The sequence below is a fragment of the Hirundo rustica genome, unplaced genomic scaffold (genome assembly GCF_015227805.2).
Source record: "Hirundo rustica isolate bHirRus1 unplaced genomic scaffold, bHirRus1.pri.v3 scaffold_461_arrow_ctg1, whole genome shotgun sequence".
Classification (NCBI taxonomy): domain Eukaryota; kingdom Metazoa; phylum Chordata; class Aves; order Passeriformes; family Hirundinidae; genus Hirundo; species Hirundo rustica.
Window position 1 is genome coordinate 931 of NW_026690506.1, and position 20,527 is coordinate 21,457.

At 56.4% G+C, this 20,527-nt stretch overlaps 1 protein-coding gene across 1 annotated transcript; it reads left to right on the forward strand.

Annotated features, from left to right (window-relative positions):
• Positions 1-958: 958 nt before the first annotated feature.
• LOC120748046 (integrin alpha-D-like) lies at positions 959-19,536 on the forward strand (the record flags this gene model as incomplete). Its single annotated transcript, XM_040054123.1, has 17 exons — positions 959-1,224; positions 4,315-4,406; positions 6,340-6,448; positions 8,198-8,304; positions 8,412-8,476; positions 9,662-9,776; positions 10,349-10,479; positions 11,961-12,106; positions 12,187-12,340; positions 13,236-13,380; positions 13,920-13,993; positions 14,078-14,243; positions 15,536-15,675; positions 16,013-16,210; positions 17,083-17,289; positions 18,164-18,294; positions 19,379-19,536. Coding segments are annotated over 17 exons (2,404 nt in total), but the record flags the coding sequence as incomplete, so codon positions are not given.
• Between the last annotated feature and the right edge of the window lie 991 nt (positions 19,537-20,527).

Genomic DNA, 20,527 nt, shown 5'->3' on the forward strand with positions numbered 1-20,527 from the left:
CTCGCTGACCCCAATGACCCCGCTGACCCCTCGCTGACCCCCCGGTGACCCCGGTGACCCCGTCCGCAGGGCGATTCCGGGGGTCCCCTCGTGTGTCCCCATTGACCCCAATGACCCCATGGTGACTCCAATGACCCCGCTGACCCCTCGCTGACCCCAATGACCCCGGTGACCCCCCGGTGACCCCAATGACCCCGTCCCCAGGGCGATTCCGGGGGTCCCCTCGTGTGCCCCCATTGACCCCAATGACCCCAATGTCCCAAATGACCCCAATGACCCCTCGGTGACCCCGATGACCCCTCGGTGACCCCGCTGACCCCAATGACCCCTCAATGACCCCGATGACCCCTCAATGACCCCGCTGACCCCCCGGTGACCCCGGTGACCCCGTCCGCAGGGCGATTCCGGGGGTCCCCTCGTGTGTCCCCAATGACCCCTATAACCCCAGTGACCCCTCAGTGACTCCAATGACCCCGATGACCCCTCGGTGACTCCAATGACCCCGATGACCCCTCGGTGACTCCAATGACCCCTATAACCCCAATGACCCCTCGGTGACTCCAATGACCCCGCTGACCCCTCGCTGACCCCCCGGTGACCCCGGTGACCCCGTCCCCAGGGCGATTCCGGGGGTCCCCTCGTGTGTCCCCATTGACCCCAATGACCCCTATAACCCCAATGACCCCTCAGTGACCCCAATGACCCCTCGCTGACCCCAATGACCCCGCTGACCCCTCGCTGACCCCCCGGTGACCCCGGTGACCCCGTCCGCAGGGCGATTCCGGGGGTCCCCTTGTGTGCCCCCATTGACCCCTATAACCCCAATGACCCCTCAGTGACTCCAATGACCCCTCAGTGACTCCAATGACCCCAATGACCCCTCAATGACCCCGCTGACCCCAATGACCCCTCGGTGACCCCTCAATGACCCCGGTGACCCCGGTGACCCCGTCCGCAGGGCGATTCCGGGGGTCCCCTCGTGTGCCCGCTCTCCGGCCGCTGGGTCCTGGCCGGCATCGTCTCCTGGGGGGAGGGCTGCGGCGTCCCGCAGCGCCCCGGCGTCTACACGCGCGTCAGCGCCTTCTCCGATTGGATCGCCGCCCGCGCGGGGGGCGTGGCCTTCGTCTCGCCGCGCCCGGCCCGCGGCGGCGCCCCCTGGCGGGCGGGAGGACTCCGCGGAGGACTCGGCGCCATGTTCCTGGTGGCGGCCGCGGTGGGGGCGGGGTGGGGCTGAGGGGGGGGAATTGGGGGGAAAAAGGGCGAAAGGGGTTAAAAAAAGGGGGAGGGAATGGGGAAAAACGGGGGGGAAATGGGGGAAAATGAGAACGAGGGCGGGGAAAGAATTAAACAAAAAAATGGTTAAAAATGAGACCGAAAGCGGTTTAAAATCACACTAAAAATGGTTAAAAATGAGACCAAAAAAGGTTAAAATTAAGACGGAGAATGGGTGAAAATTACAGAAAAAACGGTTAAAAATGAGACCAAAAACGGTTAAAAATGAGACCAAAAGCGGTTTAAAAATCACACTAAAAATGGGTAAAAACGAGACCAAAAGTGGTTAAAAATTACACCAAAAAATGGTTAAAAATGAGACCAAAAAATGGTTAAAAATGAGACCAAAAGCGGTTTAAAATTGCACAAAAAAATGGGTAAAAATTACACCAAAAAAGGTTTAAAATGAGACCAAAAGTGGCTTAAAATTACACCAAAAATGGGTGAAATTGACCCCTAAAAATGGTTAAAAATGAGACCAAAAGCGGTTTAAAAATCACACTAAAAATGGGTAAAAACGAGATCAAAAGTGGTTAAAAATTACACCAAAAAGTGGTTAAAAATGAGACCAAAAAAGGTTAAAATTAAGACGGAGCATGGGTGAAAATTACACCAAAAAAGGTTTAAAATGAGACCAAAAGTGGCTTAAAATTATACCAAAAATGGGTGAAATTGACCCCTAAAAATGAGACCAAGAATGGGTAAAAAATTCAGAAAAAATGGTTAAAAATGAGGCCCAAAGTTGCTTAAAATTACACATAAAATGGGTAAAACTGACCCCTAAAAATGGTTAAAAATTAGATCAAAAGTGGCTTAAAATTACACCAAAAAATGGGTAAAAAAAATACACAAAAAATGGTTAAAAATGAGACCAAAAGCGGTTTAAAATTACACAAAAAATGGGTGAAATTGACCCCTAAAAATGGTTTAAAATGAGACCAAAACTGGTTTAAAATTACACCAAAAAAAGGATTTAATTGACCCGGGTAATGGTCAGGAAGGGACGAAGAAAGGAGCCCTAAAAATGGTCTAAAAGGGGGTCAGGAAACGGTTAAAAATTACCCCAAAATGAGTCAAAAAGGACCCTTAAAATGTCCTAAAAATGGTTGAAAATGACCCTAAAAATGACCCCCAAATTGGTCAAAAAGTACCCAAAAATTACCCCAAAAATGGTCAAAACAGGACCCCCCAAAAATGCCCAGAAATGGTCGAAAAGGACCCAAAAATTGGCTAAAAATGGTCAAAACAGGACCCAAAAAAAACGCCTAAAAATGGTCAAAAAGGACCCAAAAAAACGCCTAAAAATGGTCAAAAAGGACCCAAAAAAATGTGTAAAAATGGTCAAAATGAGCCTAAAAAGCCCAAAAATGGACAAAAAGGACCCAAAAAAAGGTCCCAAAAATGGTCAAAACAAGTCCCCCAAAAATGCCCCAAAAAAGGTAAAAAAGGACCCAAAAAACGGCCCAAAAATGGTCGAAAAGGACCCAAAAATGGGGTGGGGACCCCAAAAAGGGGGTGGGGACCCCCCAGGCCCCGCCCCCTTCGGGCCCCGCCCCCTTCACGCGGATCAGGGGGGGAAAATTAAAAATAAAAATTTGGGCGGAAAAGCGGCGATTTTGGGGTGGGGGAGGGGTCAGCCGTGCCCATCCCCCCACCCCCACACCCCGTGATCTGCGTGACCCCTGCGTGACCCCTGCGTGACCCCCGTGTGACCCCTGCGTGACCCCTGACCCCTCGTGGATGGGTGGGTGGACAAATGGACACGGGGATGGACAGATGGACACAGGGAATGGACAGATGGACATGGGGATGGACAGATGGACACGGAGATGGACAGATGGACACGGGGATGGACAGATGGACACTGGGATGGATGGACAGATGGACACGGGGATGGACAGATGGACACAGGGATGGATGGACAGATGGACACGGGGATGGACAGATGGACACGGGGATGGATGGACAGATGGACACGGGGATGGACAGATGGACACGGGGATGGATGGACAGATGGACACGGGGATGGACAGATGGACACGGGGATGGACAGATGGACACGGGGATGGATGGACAGATGGACATGGGATGGACAGATGGACACAGGGATGGATGGACAGATGGACACGGGGATGGACAGATGGACACGGGGATGGACAGATGGACACAGGGATGGACAGATGGACACGGGGATGGACAGATGGACACGGGGATGGATGGACAGATGGACACGGGAATGGACAGATGGACACAGGGATGGACAGATGGACACGGGGATGGATGGACAGATGGACATGGGATGGACAGATGGACACAGGGATGGATGGACAGATGGACACGGGAATGGACAGATGGACACAGGGATGGACAGATGGACACAGGGATGGACAGATGGACACGGGGATGGACAGATGGACACGGGGATGGACAGATGGATGGATGGACGGACAGACGGACCCTCGGGACAGATGGACAGATGGACGGACAGTTGGGATGGATGGATGGACGGATGGACGGACAGATGGACACAGTGGATGGACAGATGGACATGGGGATGGACGGACGGACAGACCGACCCTCGGGACAGACGGACAGACGGACGGACGGATGGACAGATGGACACGGGGATGGACAGACGGACACGGGGATGGACGGACGGACGGACGGACAGACCGACCCTCAGGACAGATGGACAGATGGACGGACAGTTGGGACGGATGGATGGACGGATGGACGGACAGATGGACACAGTGGATGGACGGATGGACGGATGGACACAGTGGATGGACGGACGGACCGACCCTCAGGACGGACGGACGGACGGACGGGCCCCATCCACCCCCCGAGCCCCAGCGCAGGAAGTGGCTCTTTCCCTCCGCCGATGACGTCACCGCCGCCACCCCGGGGTGGGGTCACGAGGGCGCCCCTCCCCCACACTCCCCTCCCCTCCCCCACACACGTTACTTCCCCTTCCCCTCCCCCACCCCCAGAACTTCTCACACCCCTCCCCCCACCCCCTTCCTGCCCCTCCCCCACCCCCAGAACTTCTCTCACCCCTCCCCCACCCCCGGTTCCCCATTTCCCGCCGCAGCCGAGGATGGAGCCGGGAGCGATCCTGGGGCTGCTGGGGGCAGGTGAGGGACGGACGGACGGACACGGGGAGGGACAGAGGGACAGGGGGATGGATGGACGGAGAGATGGACAGAGGGATGGACAGAGGGACAGAGGGACAGAGGGACGGATGGACAGAGGGACGGATGGACAGAGGGACGGACACAGGGATGGACAGAGGGACGGACAGAGGGACACGGGGAGGGACGGACGGACAGAGGGACACAGGGACACAGATGGACAGAGGGACGGACAGAGGGACAGAGAGGGACGGACGGACGGACACGGAGAGGGACAGAGGGACAGAGGGACGGAGGGACAGAGGGACAGAGGGATGGAGAGAGGGACAGAGGGACACAGAGGGATGGACAGAGGGACGGACGGACGGACACGGGGAGGGACAGACGGACACAGGGACACACAGGGACAGAGGGACAGAGGGATGGACAGAGGGATGGACGGACAGAGGGACAGGGGGATGGAGAGAGGGACAGAGGGACAGATGGACAGAGGGAGGGACAGAGAGAGGGACAGAGGGACACAGATGGACACAGGGATGGACAGAGGGACAGAGGGACAGAGGGATGGATGGACACAAAGGGATGGACAGATGGACGGACAGAGGGACACAGGGATGGAGAGGGAGGGACGGACAGACGGACAGATGGACACAGAGGGACAGAGGGACAGAGGGACAGAGGGATGGAGAGAGGGACGGACGGACGCAGGGATGGACAGACGGATGGACGGACGGACAGATGGACAGAGGGACGGACAGACGGACAGAGGGATGGAGAGAGGGATGGAGGGACAGAGGGACAGAGGGACGGACAGACGGACAGAGGGATGGAGAGAGGGATGGAGGGACAGAGGGACAGAGGGACGGACAGAGGGACAGAGGGACGGAGCAATGGACACACCCAGACAGACGGACACAGACAGACGGACAGAGGGACAGAGGGGTGGGGACAGAGGGACAGAGGGATGGACAGAGGAACACAGATGGACGGACAGACGGACGGACAGAGGGATGGACAGAGGGACGGAGCAATGGACACACCCAGACAGACGGACAGAGGGGTGGACAAAGGGACAGACAGATGGACAGAGGGACAGAGGGACAGAGGGATGGACAGAGGGATAGGGACAGAGGGACAGATGGACGGAGGGGTGGACACACCCGGACAGACGGACACAGACAGAGGGACAGATGGATGGATGGACAGAGGGGCGGACAGAGGGACGGACACACCCGGACAGACAGACGGACAGACGGACACGCCTGGACATTGGAGACCCCTCTGGACATCGAGGTGGACACCTGGACATTGGGGTCGTGGACACACCTGGACACTGAGATGGACACACCTGGACCTTGTGGACACACCTGGACACTGGGGTGGACACACCTGGACATTGTGGACACACCTGGACACTGGGGTGGACACCTGGACATTGGGGTGGACACACCTGGACACTGAGGTGGACACACCTGGACACTGAGGTGGACACACCTGGACCTTTTGGATACACCTGGACATTGTGGACACACCTGGACCTTTTCGACACACCTGGACATTGGGGTGGACACACCTGGACACTGGGGTGGACACCTGGACATTGGGGTGGACACACCTGGACCTTTTGGACACACCTGGACATTGTGGACACACCTGGACATTGTGGACACACCTGGACATTGTGGACACACCTGGACCTTTTGGACACACCTGGACACTGTGGACACACCTGGACACTGTGGACACACCTGGACATTGTGGACACACCTGGACACTGGGGTGGACACACCTGGACATTGTGGACACACCTGCCCCTTGGGTTCCCCGGCCCACCCACACCTGGCGGTCACCCCCCAGCCCCTTCGGTGACCCCGGGGTGACCCCAGGTGACCCCAGGTGACCCCAGGTGACCCCAGGTGTGTCCCCCCCGCCCCAGCCCTGCTCTCCTCGGCGCTGGACCTGGAGACTCCGACGGTTTTCCGAGGCGACGCCGACGCCGGATTCGGCGCCAGCGTGGCCCAGTTCGGCACCAGTGACGACGGCTGGTAAACTGGGGGGGGAGGCCCCGCCCCCGAAACCCCCCCAAAACCCCCCCAAAATTATCTCAAAATTTAAAAAAAAAAAAATAAATCCCAATTTTCCCCAAATTTTCCCCAATTTTTCCCCAGTTTTTCCCAAATTTTTCCCATTTTTCCCCAAATTTTTCTCTTTTTTCCCCAAATTTTTCCCTTTTTTCCCCATTTTTCCCCTTTTTTTTTCCTCTCCCCCCCAAAAAAAAAAAGTTTTGCAAAACTTCTCCAAATTTCTGTGGAATTTTTCCCAATTTTTTCCCAATTTCCCCCAATTTTTCCCAATTTTTCCCAATTTTTCCCAATTTTTCCCCAATTTTCCCCATTTTTTCCCCATTTTTTTCCCTTTTCCCCCTCTTTTTTTCCCACCCCGAAAAAGTTTTGCAAAACTTCTCCAAATTTCTGTGGAATTTTCCCAAATATTTCCCCAAAATTTTCCCCCAATTTTTTCCCCAAATATTTTTCCAAAAAATTCCCAAAAATTTTCCCAAGAATTTTCCCCAAATTTCCCCCAATTTTTCCCCAATTTCCCCAAAATTTCCCCAAAATTTCCCCAATTTTCCCCAAATTTCCCCAAAATTTTCCCCAAATTCCCCCAAATTTTTCCCCAAATTTCCCCCAAATTTTCTCCAATTTTCCCTCGAATTTTCCCCCAAAATTTCCCCAAAATTCCCCCAAAATTTCCCCAATTTCCCCCAAGTTTCCCCAAAATTTTCCCCATATTTCCCCAAAATATTCCGAAATATTCCCCAAATTTCCCCCCAATTTTTCCCAAAATTTCCCCAAATTTTCCCCCAATTTTCCCCAAATTTCCCCAATTTCCCCAGAATTTTCCCCCAATTTTTCCCAAATTCCCCCAAATTTCCCCAAAATTTCCCCCAATTTTTCCAAAATTCCCCCAATTTTCCCAATTTCCCCAATTTCCCCAATTCCAAAATTCCCCAAATATTCCCAAAATTTCCCCCCAATTTTTCCCCAAATTTCCCAAAAAATTCCCCAAAATTTCCCCCCCAATTTCCCCCCAATTTTCCCCCAAATTTCCCAAATTTCCCCCAAATTTCCCCAAATTTCCCAAATTTCCCCAAAATATTCCCAAAATATTCCCCAAATTTTCCCAAATTTTCCCCAAATTTCCCCCAAATTTCCCCAAATTTCCCAAATTTCCCCCAAAATTTCCCCAATTTCCCCCAAATTTCCCCAAAATATTCCCAAATATTCCCCAAATTTCCCCCCAATTTTTCCCAAATTCCCCCCAAATTTCCCCCAATTTTCCCCAAAATTTCACCCAAAATTTCCCCAATTTTCCCCAAATTTTCCCGAATTTTCCCCCAAATTTTCCCAAAATTTTCCCAAAATGTCCCCAAATTTTCCCCAAAATTCCCCCCAATTTTCCTCAAATTTACCCCCAATTTCCCCAATTTTTCCCCCCATTTCCCCAATTTTCTCCCAAATTTTCCCCAAATTTTCCCCAAAACTCTCCCAAATTTTCCCCAAAATTTCCCCCAAATTTCCCCAAAAATTCCCAAAAATTCCCCAAATTTTCCCAAAATTTCCCCAAAATTTCCCAAAATTTCCCCCAAATTTCCCCAATTTTCCCAGAATTTCCCCCCACTTTTCCCCAAATTCCCCCAAAATTTTCCCAAAATTTCCCCCAAATTTTCCCCCAAAATCCCCCCGAATTTCCCCAATTTTCCCAAAACCCCCCGATTTCGCCCCAAACCGCAGGATCCTGGTGGGAGCCCCCCTGGAGCGCAGCGGCGGCGCCGACGACACCGGCGCCGTTCACCGCTGCCGCTTCCGCTCCGGAACGTGCCAGAAGCTCCCGGTCACCGGTGAGACCCGAAAACACCCCCCGAAATTTTGGGAAAAAATTCCCAAAAATCCCCAAAAATTCCCAAAATCCCCCAAAAATTCCCAAAATCCCCCAAAATTCCTCCAGGGCCCCCCGGAGCCGTCAATTCCTCGCTGGGGTTGGCGTTGGCGGCCGGAGACGACGCGGCGCTGGTGAGATCCCGAATTTTGGGGGGGGATTCGGGAATTTTGGGAGGGATTTGGGAATTTTGGGGGGGGTTCGGGTTCGGAGGGGTCGGAGCGGAAATCGGTGGGTTTTTGTCGGGTGGATTTGGGAGGTTTCGCCCCAAAATTTCGGGGTGTGAACCCCAAAATTTGATTTTTTTCGGGAGGTTTCGCCCCAAAATTTGGGGGTTGAACTCCAAAAATTTATTTTTTGGGGGGTTTCGCCCCAAAATTTCGGGGTGTGAACCCCGAAATTTGATTTTTCGGGAGGCTTCGCCCCAAAATTTTGGGGGCATTGAACCCCAAAAAATCGAGTTTTTCGGGAGGGTTTGCCCCAAAATTTTGGGGGTTGAACCCCCAAAAATCGATTTTTTGGGGGAGGTTTTGACCCAAAATTTTTAGGGGGTTTGAACTCCAAAAATTGATTTTTTTCGGGAGATTTCACCCCAAAATTTTGGGGGTTGAACCCCAAAAATCGATTTTTTCAGGAGGTTTTGCCCCAAAATTTCGGAGGCATTGAACCCCAAAAATCTAGTTTTTTGGGAGGTTTTGCCCCAAAATTTTGGGGAGATTGAACCCCAAAAATTGATATTTTTTGGGGAGGTTTTGACCCAAAATTTTGGGGGGTTTGAACTCCAAAAATTGATTTTTTTCGGGAGATTTCACCCCAAAATTTTGGGGGTTGAACCCCAAAAATCGATTTTTTCAGGAGGTTTTGCCCCAAAATTTCGGAGGCATTGAACCCCCAAAATCCAGATTTTCGGGAGGTTTTGCCCCAAAATTTTGGGGAGATTGAACCCCAAAAATTCAGTTTTTTGACAGGTTTTGTCCCAAAATTTTGGGGGTTGAACCCCAAAAATGGTTTTTTTCAGGAGGTTTCGCCCCAAAATTTTGGGTGGTTGAAACCCCGAAAATCTATTTTTTTGGGAGGTTCCCCCCCAAAATTTGGATTTTTTTGCGGGACATGGAGGAGGAACCAAAAATCTCTTTTTTTTCAGTAGGCTGAACCAAAAAAATCACTTTTTTTAGGCCGTTTCACCCCAAAACTGGGGCCTGAACCCCCAAAGTTGGGTTTTTAAAGCGGTTTCACCCCAAAATCTTGCCCCAAAATCGCTTTTTTTTGGCGGTGAAATGGAGGCTGAAGCCCCGAATTTTGTCCGTCCCCCCCCCCAGGTGTGCGGCCCCACGTCCCCCCAGGTGTGCGGGGTCAACGTCCACCTCAACGGCTTCTGCGTCCAGCTGGACTCGGCCCTGCAGAGGCTCCGGACGCTCCCGGAGACGTTCCCAGGTGTGGGGCGGTCATCGGTCATCTGGGGTCATCGGCCTCCAGTGACCGCCCAATGGTCATCAGTCATCTGGGGCCATCGACCTCCAGTGACCGCCCAATGGTCATCGGTCATCTGGGGTCATCGGCCTCCATTGGTCACCCAGTGGTCATCGGTCATCTGGGGTCATCGACCTCCAGTGACCGCCCAATGGTCATCGGTCATCTGGGGTCATCGGCCTCCAGTGACCGCCCAATGGTCATCGGTCATCTGGGGTCATCGGCCTCCAGTGGCTACTCAATGGTCATTGACCTCCATTGGTCACCCAATGGTCATCGGTCATCTTGGGTCATTGACCTGTGGTCACTCGGGGGTGCGGTCACTCCCACCTGTGGTCACTCGGGGGTGCGGTCACTCGGGGGTGCGGTCACTCACACCTGTGGTCACTCGGGGGTGTGGTCACTCCCACGCGCGGTCACTCCCACGCGCGGTCACTCGGGGGTGCGGTCACTCCCACGCGTGGTCACTCACACCTGTGGTCACTCCCACCTGCGGTCACTCCCACGCGCGGTCACTCGCCCCACGCCGCCCACAGAGTGTCCCAAGAGCTCGATGGACATCGCGTTCCTGATGGACGGCTCCGGCAGCATCGCGCCCGGCGACTTCCTCACCATGAAGAGCTTCATCGGCCAGGTGATGCGGCGCTTCCGCGACGCCGACGCCCAGGTAACGCCCACCGGGCCGGGGGGGGCGTGTCCGCTGACCGGTGGTCATCTTGGGTCATTGACCACCCAATGGTCATTGGTCATCTTGGGTCATTGACCACCCAATGGTCATTGGTCATCTTGGGTCATTGACCACCCAGTGGTCATTGGTCATCTTGGGTCATTGACCTCCATTGACCACCCAATGGCCATTGACCACCATTGACCACCCAATGGTCATTGGTCATCTTGGGTCATTGACCACCCGACGGTCATTGGTCATCTTGGGTCATTGACCACCCAATGGTCATTGGTCATCTTGGGTCATTGACCTCCATTGACCACCCAATGGCCATTGGTCATCTTGGGTCATTGACCACCCAGTGGTCATTGGTCATCTTGGGTCATTGACCACCCAACGGTCATTGGTCATCTTGGGTCATTGACCACCCAATGGTCATTGGTCATCTTGGGTCATTGATCACCCAATGGTCATTGGTCATCTTGGGTCATTGACCACCCAATGGTCATTGGTCATCTTGGGTCATTGATCACCCAATGGTCATTGGTCATCTTGGGTCATTGACCACCCAATGGTCATTGGTCATCTTGGGTCATTGAACTCCGTTGACCACCCAATGGCCATTGACCGCCATTGACCACCCAATGGTCATTGGTCATCTTGGGTCATTGACCTCCATTGACCACCCAGTGGTCATTAATCATCTTGGGTCATTGACCACCCAATGGTCATTGGTCATCTTGGGTCATTGACCTCCATTGACCACCCAATGGTCATTGGTCATCTTGGGTCATTGACCACCCAGTGGTCATTGGTCATCTTGGGTCATTGACCTCCATTGACCACCCAATGGTCATTGGTCATCTTGGGTCATTGACTGCCATTGACCATTGGCCATCTTGGGTCATTGACCTCTGTTGACCACCCAATGGTCATTGACCTCCATTGACCACTCAATGATCATTGACCTCCATTGACCACCCAATGGCCATTGGTCATCTTGGGTCATTGACCTCCATTAAGCACCCAATGGTCATTTACCTCTGTTGACCACCCAATGTCCATTGGTCATCTTGGGTCATTGACTTCCATTGACCATCGGTCATCTTGGGTCATTGAACTCCGTTGACCACCCAATGGCCATTGACCTCCATTGACCACTCAATGGTCATTGGTCATCTTGGGTCATTGACTTCCATTGACCATCGGTCATCTTGGGTCATTGACCTCCATTGACCACCCAATGTCCATTGGTCACCTTGGGTCATTGACCTCCATTGACCACCCAATGGTCATTGACCTCCACTGACCACCCATTGGTCACCTTGGGTCATTGACCTCCACTGACCATTGGTCACCTTGGGTCATTGACCTCCACTGACCATCGGTCACCTTGGGTCATTGACCTCCACTGACCATCGGTCACCCTGCCTCGCTGACCCCCCGCTGACCCCCCCCCCCCGCCTTGTCCCCGTGTCCAGTTCTCCCTCACCCAATTCTCCCACCGCACCCTCGTCCACTTCGACTTCGGCACCTTCCGGAAGCTTCCGGACCCCGATCTTCTCCTGCGCGACGTCAGCCAGCTCCGCGGCTCCACCTTCACGGCCACGGCCATCCTCACCGTGCTGTGAGTGACCAACCACCCCCTGACCGCTCCTCTGGCCACCGCTGACCGCTTGACCGCCGGTCCGTCCGTCCGTCCGGCAGGCGGGAGATGTTCTCGGCCCGCCGCGGCGCCCGCGCCGGCGCCCGCCGCATCCTGGTGGTGGTGACGGACGGGGAGAAGATGGGCGACAGCCTGGAGTACTCGGACGTCGTGCCGCTGGCCGAGCGCATGGCGGTCACTCGCTACGCCATCGGGGTGGGTAGTGACCGGACGGACGGACGGACGGGAGGGGGCTCGGCTGCGTCCGTCTGGGCGTCCGTGTCCATCTGTCCATCCGTGTCCATCCGTGTCCATCCGTGTCCACATGTCCGTCCGTGTCCATCTGTCCATCTGTGTCCACCTGTCCACCCGTGTCCATCCATGTCCATCATCTGTCCACCCGTCCATCTGTGTCCATCTGTGTCCACCTGTGTCCGTCTGTCCATTCATGTCCACCTGTCCATCGGTGTCCACCTGTGTCCATCCATGTCCACTTGTCCACCTGTGTCCACCTGTCCATCTGTCCATCCCTGTCCATCCCTGTCCATCCATGCCCATCCATGTCCATTCATGTCCATTTGTCCATCCACGTCCACCTGTGTCCACCTGTCCATCCGTGTCCGTCTGTCCACCCGTGTCCATCTGTCCATCCACGCCCACCTGTCCATCCATGTCCACCTGTGTCCACCTGTCCATCATCTGTCCATCCTTGTCCACCTGTCCATCTGTCTGTGTCCACCTGTGTCCACCTGTCCATCCTCACCTCACCTGTCCATCCATGTCCATCCAAGCCCACCTCACCTGTCCATGCTCCCCTCACCCGTCCATCCCCACCTCACCTGTCCGTGCTCACCTGGGCACAGGTGGGCCGGGATTTCCAGAGCGCCCGCGCCCAGCTCACCTGTCCCTCTGTACCCACCTCACCTGTCCATGCTCACCTGTCCATGCTCACCTCACCTGTCCATCCCCACCTCACCTGTCCATCCTCACCTGTCCATCCCCACCTCACCTGGGCGCAGGTGGGCCGGGATTTCCAGAGCGCCCGCGCCCAGCTCACCTGTCCATCCTCACCTGTCTGTACCTCACCTGTCCGTACCTCACCTGGGCGCAGGTGGGCCGGGATTTCCAGAGCGACCGCGCCCAGGCCGAGCTCCGCGCCATCGCCTCCGGCCCCGCCCACGTTTTCCGCGTCGACAACTTCCAGGCGCTGGCCGACATCGAGAGCCAGCTGCGGGAGAAGATCTTCGCCATCGAGGGTACCTGGGCGCACCTGGGCGCACCTGGGCGCACCTGGGACACCTGGGATACACCTGGGGACAGCTGGGGACATGTGGGGACACCTGGGACACACCTGGGGACACACCTGGGGACAGCTGGGGGCACCTGGGGGACACCTGGGGATGGCTGGGATACATCTGGGGACACCTGGGCACAGCTGGGTGCACCTGGGATAGAGCTGGGCGCACCTGGGACACACCTGGGGACACCTGGGGGCACCTGGGGACACTTGGATACACCTGGGACACACCTGGGACACATCTGGGAGCACCTGGGGTACACCTGGGGTACACCTGGGCACAGCTGGGGACCGCTGGGGACATCAGGGACACACCTGGGACACACCTGGGCAGAGCTGGGACACACCTGGGACACACCCAAACACACCTGGGGACACCTGGGGACACCCAAAAACATACCTGGGCACACCTGGGCACACACCTGGGCACACCCATCGCACACCCATCGCACCCCCGGCCCAGGTGAGCCCCAGGCGAGGCCCCGCCCCCTCCCGCAGGTACCAGCTCCGCCCACAGCAGCTCCTTCCAGCTGGAGATGGCGCAGGAGGGCTTCAGCGCCGCCATGGCCGCCGTCAGTGACCTTTGACCCCCCCAGGTGACCCCCCCCAGGTGTGACCACACCCCCCCCCCAAGGCGTGACCCCTCCCACCCGCAGGGCGTGGCCGCGCTGGGCGCCGTGGGAGCCTTCGATTGGTCGGGAGGAGCCTTCGTCTACGGCGGGGGCGGGGCAACGCCCACCTTCGTCAACGCCTCGGGGTCACCCGGGGGTCACACCTGGGCGCACCTGGAGGACATCGGGGACATGAGGGACGCGTACCTGGGTGAGCGGGGACGCACCTGGGACACAAAAAATTCACCTGAAACCCAAAAATTCACCTGGAAACCCAAAATTTACCTGAAATTCCCCAAAAATTCACCTGGGACACCCAAAAATTCACCTGGGACACCCAAAAAATTTACCTGGGACACCCAAAAATTCACCTGGGACACCCAAAAATTCACCTGGGACACCCAAAAAATTCACCTGGAACACCCAAAAATTCACCTGGAAACCCAAAATTTACCTGGGACACCCAAAAAATTCACCTGGGACACCCAAAATTTACCTGGAAACTCAAAATTCACCTGGGACACCCAAAATTTACCTGAAACACCAAAAATTTACCTGGGACCCCCAAAAATTCACCTGGGACCCCAAAAATACACCTGGGACCCCAAAAATTCACCTGGGACACCCCAAAATTCACCTGGGACACAAAAATTCACCTGGAAACCCAAAAATTTACCTGGAGACACCAAAAATTTACCTGGAAACCTCCAAAATTTACCTGGAAACCCAAAAATTCACCTGGGACACCCAAAAATTCACCTGGGACACAAAAAATTCACCTGGAAACCCAAAATTTACCTGGGACACAAAAATTCACCTGGGACACCCCAAAATTTACCTGGAAACACCAAAAATTTACCTGGAGACCCAAAAATTTACCTGGAAACACCAAAAATTCACCTGGAGACACCAAAATTCACCTGGGACACCCCAAAATTCACCTGGGACACAAAAAATTCACCTGGGACACCCCAAAATTCACCTGGAAACCCAAAATTTACCTGGAATCCCCCAAAAATCACACCTGAGTGGAGACTCACCTGTCCCTGTCTCACCCATCCCTGTCTCACCTGTCCCTGTCTCACCTGTCCCAGGTTACTCGGCCGTCCCTGTGCCCCTGGGTCACACCTGGGTCACACCTGGGTCACACCTGGGTCACACCTGGGTCACACCTGGGTCACACCTGTCTGTATCTCACCTGTCCCAGGTTACTCGGCCGTCCCCGTGCCCCTGGGTCACACCTGGGTCACACCTGTCCATCTCTCACCTGTCCATCTCTCACCTGTCCCAGGTTACTCGGCCGTCCCTGTGCCCCTGGGTCATACCTGGGTCACACCTGGGTCACACCTGTCCCTGTCTCACCTGTCCCTGTCTCACCTGTCCATCTCTCACCTGTCCCAGGTTACTCGGCCGTCCCCGTGCCCCTGGCTCACACCTGGGTCACACCTGGGTCACACCTGGGTCACACCTGGGTCACACCTGTCTATCTCTCACCTGTCCCAGGTTACTCGGCCGTCCCCGTGCCCCTGGCTCACACCTGGGGCCTGGCTCTGGGCGCCCCGCGCTTCGCTCACCTGGGCCGGGTGCTGGTGCTGCGGCCCGGACGCACCTGGACGCTGCTGGCCCAGGCCACGGGGCCGCAGGTGAGCTCACCTGGGGTCACCTGGGGTCACCTGGGGGTCACCTGGGGTCACCTGGGCTCACCTGGGGGTCACCTGGGGTCACCTGGGCTCACCTGGGGGTCACCTGGGATAGGTGACATCACGTGGGTGGGGCTCACCTGGAAGTCACCTGAGACAGGTGAGGTCACCTGGGGGTCACCTGGGCAGGGTCACCTGTGGATCTCACCTGTCTCACCTGTCCCTATCTCACCTGTCCGTGTCTCACCTGTCCCTCACCTGTCCCTGTCTCACCTGTCCCTGTCTCACCTGTCCATGTCTCACCTGTCCATATCTCACCTGTCTCCTCCCCCCCCCACAGGTGGGCTCCTATTTCGGGGCGTCCCTGCTGGCCCTGCAGCCCCGCCCAGGTGAGCCCCGCCCAGGTGAGCCCCGCCCAGGTGAGCCCCGCCCAGGTGAGCCCCGCCCAGGTGAGGCGCTCCGGCTCCTGGTGGGGGCGCCCTTCTTCTACGGGGGGGGCAGCGGCGGCCGCGTGGATCTCTGCGAGCTGAGGGGACAGGTGAGGCACACCTGGGCAGGTGAGGCACACCTGGGGCACACCTGGGCACAGCTGGATACACCTGGGCACACCTGGGCACACCCAAACACACCTGGGGACACCTGGGACACACCTGGGACACACCTGGGCACACCTGGGACACACCCAAACACACCTGGGGACACCTGGGACACACCTGGGGCACACCTGGGCACACCCAAACACACCTGGGGACACCCGGGACATACCTGGGGCACACCTGGGGCACACCCAGTCACATCTGGGCACACCCGGGATACACCTGGGGCGCACCTGGGGACACCTGTGACACACCTGGGCAGGTGAGGCACAGCTGGGGCACACCTGGGGACACCCAAACACACCTGGGACACACCTGGGCAGGTGAGGCACAGCTGGGGCACACCTGGGGACACACCCAAACACACCTGGGCACAGCTGGGACATACCTGGGGCACACCTGGGCACACCTGAGATACACCTGGGCACACCTGGGCACACCCAAACACACCTGGGCACACCTGGGACACACCTGGGCACACCTGGGACACACCTGGGGCACACCTGGGCACACCCGGGGCACCCCCAAACACACCTGGGCACACCTGGGACACACCTGGGACACACCCAAACACACCTGGGACACACCTGGGACACACCTGGGGCACACCTGGGGCACACCTGGGGCACACCTGGGACACACCTGGATACACCTGGGCACACCTGGGACACACCTGGATACACCTGGGACACACCTGGGGCACACCTGGGCACACCCAAACACACCTGGGGACACCTGGGTCACACCTGGGCACACCTGGGGCACACCTGGGGCACACCCAGGGGCCTCACCTGCCCCACCCTTGCCCCCGCAGAGCCCTCACCTGCGCTGCCACCTGTCGCTGCGGGGCGCACCTGGGCAGCCCCTGGGGCGCTTCGGCGCCAGCCTGGCGCACCTGGGCGACCTGGACGGCGACGGGCGGCCCGAGGTGGCCGTGGGGGCGCCGCTGGAGGACGAGGGCCGAGGGGCGGTCTACCTGTTCCGGGGCTCACCTGGAGGGGTCAGCGCCGAGGGCGGGCAGGTGAGGGGCACCTGGGGGCACCTGGGGGCACCTGGGGGCACCTGAGGGCACCTGGGGGCACCTGGGGGCACCTGGGACAGGGGAGGGGCACCTGGGGGGGACAGGGACACACCTGGGGGGGACAGGGACACACCTGGGGGCACCTGGGACAGGTGAGACAGAGCTGGGACAGGTGAGAGCTCACCTGGGGATACCTGGGACAGGTGAGGCACGGCTGGGGGGGGGCGGGAGGGACACACCTGGGACAGGGAGAGGTGAGACAGGTGAGACACGCCCGGGGCAGGTGAGGCACCACTGGGACACCTGGGCTAAGGGTCTCACCTGTCTCACCTGTCCCTGTCTCACCTGTCCATCTCTCACCTGTCCATCTCTCACCTGTCTCTCACCTGTCCCTCTCTCACCTGTCCCTGTCTCACCTGTCCCTGTCTCACCTGTCCATCTCTCACCTGTCCCTGTCTCACCTGTCCCTGTCTCACCTGTCCGTCTCTCACCTGTCCATGTCTCACCTGTCCCTGTCTCACCTGTCCCTGTCTCACCTGTCCCCGTCTCTCACCTGTCCCTGTCTCACCTGTCCATCTCTCACCTGTCCATCTCTCACCTGTCCCTGTCTCACCTGTCCGTGTCTCACCTGTCCATCTCTCACCTGTCCCTGTCTCACCTGTCCATCTCTCACCTGTCCATCTCTCACCTGTCCATCTCTCACCTGTCCCTGTCTCACCTGTCCATCTCTCACCTGTCCATCTCTCACCTGTCCCTGTCTCACCTGTCCATCTCTCACCTGTCCCTCACCTGTCCCTGTCTCTCACCTGTCTCTCACCTGTCCCTCACCTGTCTCTCACCTGTCCCTCACCTGTCCATCCCTCACCTGTCCCAGCGCATCCCGGGTTCCCGGTTCCCGTCCCAGCCCCGTTTTTTCGGCCAATCCCTGAGCGGGGGTCGCGACCTGAGCGGGGATCAGCTGCCGGACCTGGCCGTGGGGGCGCGCGGGCAGGTGCTGCTGCTCAGGTGAGTCCAGGTGAGCCCCAATCACCCAAAATCCACCCAAAAACACCCCAAAATACACCTGGGACAGGTGCTGCTGCTCAGGTGAGTCCAGGTGAGCCCCAATCACCCCAAATTCACCCAAAATCCCCAAAATCCACCCCAAAAACCACACCTGGGACAGGTGCTGCTGCTCAGGTGAGTCCAGGTGAGCCCCAAAATCCCCAAATCCACCCAAATCCACCCCAAAATACACCTGGGACAGGTGCTGCTGCTCAGGTGAGTCCAGGTGAGCCCAAAACCACCCCAAAATACCCAAAATCCACCCCAAAATACACCTGGGACAGGTGCTGCTGCTCAGGTGAGTCCAGGTGAGCCCCAATCACCCCAAATCCACCCAAAATCCACCCAAAATCCACCCAAAAACCCCACCTGGGACAGGTGCTGCTGCTCAGGTGAGTCCAGGTGAGCCCCAATCACCCCAAAATCCACCCAAAATCCACCCCAAAATACACCTGGGACAGGTGCTGCTGCTCAGGTGAGTCCAGGTGAACCAAAAAGCCCCCAAAATCACCTGAAACCGCCCCAAAAGTCCCCCCAAAATTCACCCCAAAATCACCTGAAACCCCTCTCAGGTGTGTCCCAGGTGACCCCAAACCCCTCTCAGGTGACCCCAGGTGACCCCAGGTGTGTCCCAGGTGACCCCGGGTGACCCCAGGTGTGTCCCAGGTGACCCCAGGTGACCCTGGGTGTGTCCCAGGTGACCCCAGGTGACCCCAAACCCCTCTCAGGTGACCCCAGGTGACCCCAGGTGTGTCCCAGGTGACCCCAGGTGACCCCAGGTGACCCCAGGTGATCCCAGGTGACCCCAGGTGACCCCAGGTGACCCCAGGTGACCCCAAACCCCTCTCAGGTGACCCCAGCTGACCCCAGGTGTGTCCCAGGTGACCCTGGGTGACCCCAGGTGACCCCAAACCCCTCTCAGGTGACCCCGGGTGACCCCAGGTGTGTCCCAGGTGACCCCAGGTGACCCCGGGTGACCCCGGGTGACCCCAGGTGACCCCAGGTGACCCCGGGTGACCCCGGGTGACCCCAGGTGCGCCCGCAGGTCGCCGCCGCTGCTCCAGGTGCGGCTCCAGGTGCGGTTCCAGCCCCGGGCGATCCCGGCCGCCGCCCTGGAGTGTCCCGAGGGGGAGGAGCCACGGGCGCACCTGGCCACGGCCGAAATCTGCTTCGTCAGCAGGAAAATCACCCGCGACGCCTTCGGTGAGACCCCGAAAAACAGCGAAATCAACCCTAAAATCACCCCAAAATCAACCCTAAAATCACCCCAAAATCACCCAAAAATCACCCAAAATCACCCCAAAAACACCCAAAATCATCCAAAATCACCCCAAAATCACCCAAAATCACCCCAAAATCACCCAAAATCACCCAAAAATCAACCAAAAACACCCCAAAATCACCCAAAATCACCCCAAATCAACCAAAATCACCCCAAAATCACCCACAAATGACCCAAAATCACCCCAAAATGACCCAAAATCACCCCAAAATCACCCAAAATCACCCAAAAACACCCAAAATTTTCCCCAATTTTCCCCCAATTTTCCCCAAATTTTCCCAAATTTCCCCATTTTCCCCCCATTTTTTCCCCCAAATTCCCGGATTTTTTCCCCAAATTCCCAGATTTTCCCCCTGAATTCCTGGAATTGCCCCCAATTTTTCCCCAATTTTCTCCCAAATTTCCCCCCAAATTTCCCCAAATTTCCCCATTTCCCCCCCATTTTCCCCCCAAATTCCCTGATTTTCCCCAAATTCCCCGGAATTCCCCCCAAATCCCCGGATTCCCGCAGGTTCCCTCGTCTCCGTCAAATCCCAAAAATTTTCCCCAATTTTTCCCCCAATTTTCTCCCAATTTCCCCAAATTTCCTCATTTTTTCCCCATTTTTCTCCCAAATTCCCCGATTTTTTCCCAAATTTCCCCGATTTTCCCCCCGAATTCCCAGAATTCCCCCCAAATTCCCCCCAATTTTCCCCAATTTCTCCTCCATTTTTTCCCAATTTTCCCCAAATTTCCCCCCAATTTTTCCCCAATTTTTCCCCCAAATTTCCCCCATTTTTTCCCCAAATTCCCCGATTTTTCCCCAAATCCCTGGGAATTCCCCCCAAATCCCCAGATTCCCGCAGGTTCCCATGTTTCCGTCAAATCCCAAAAATTTTCCCCAATTTCCCCCCAATTTTCTCCCAATTTTCC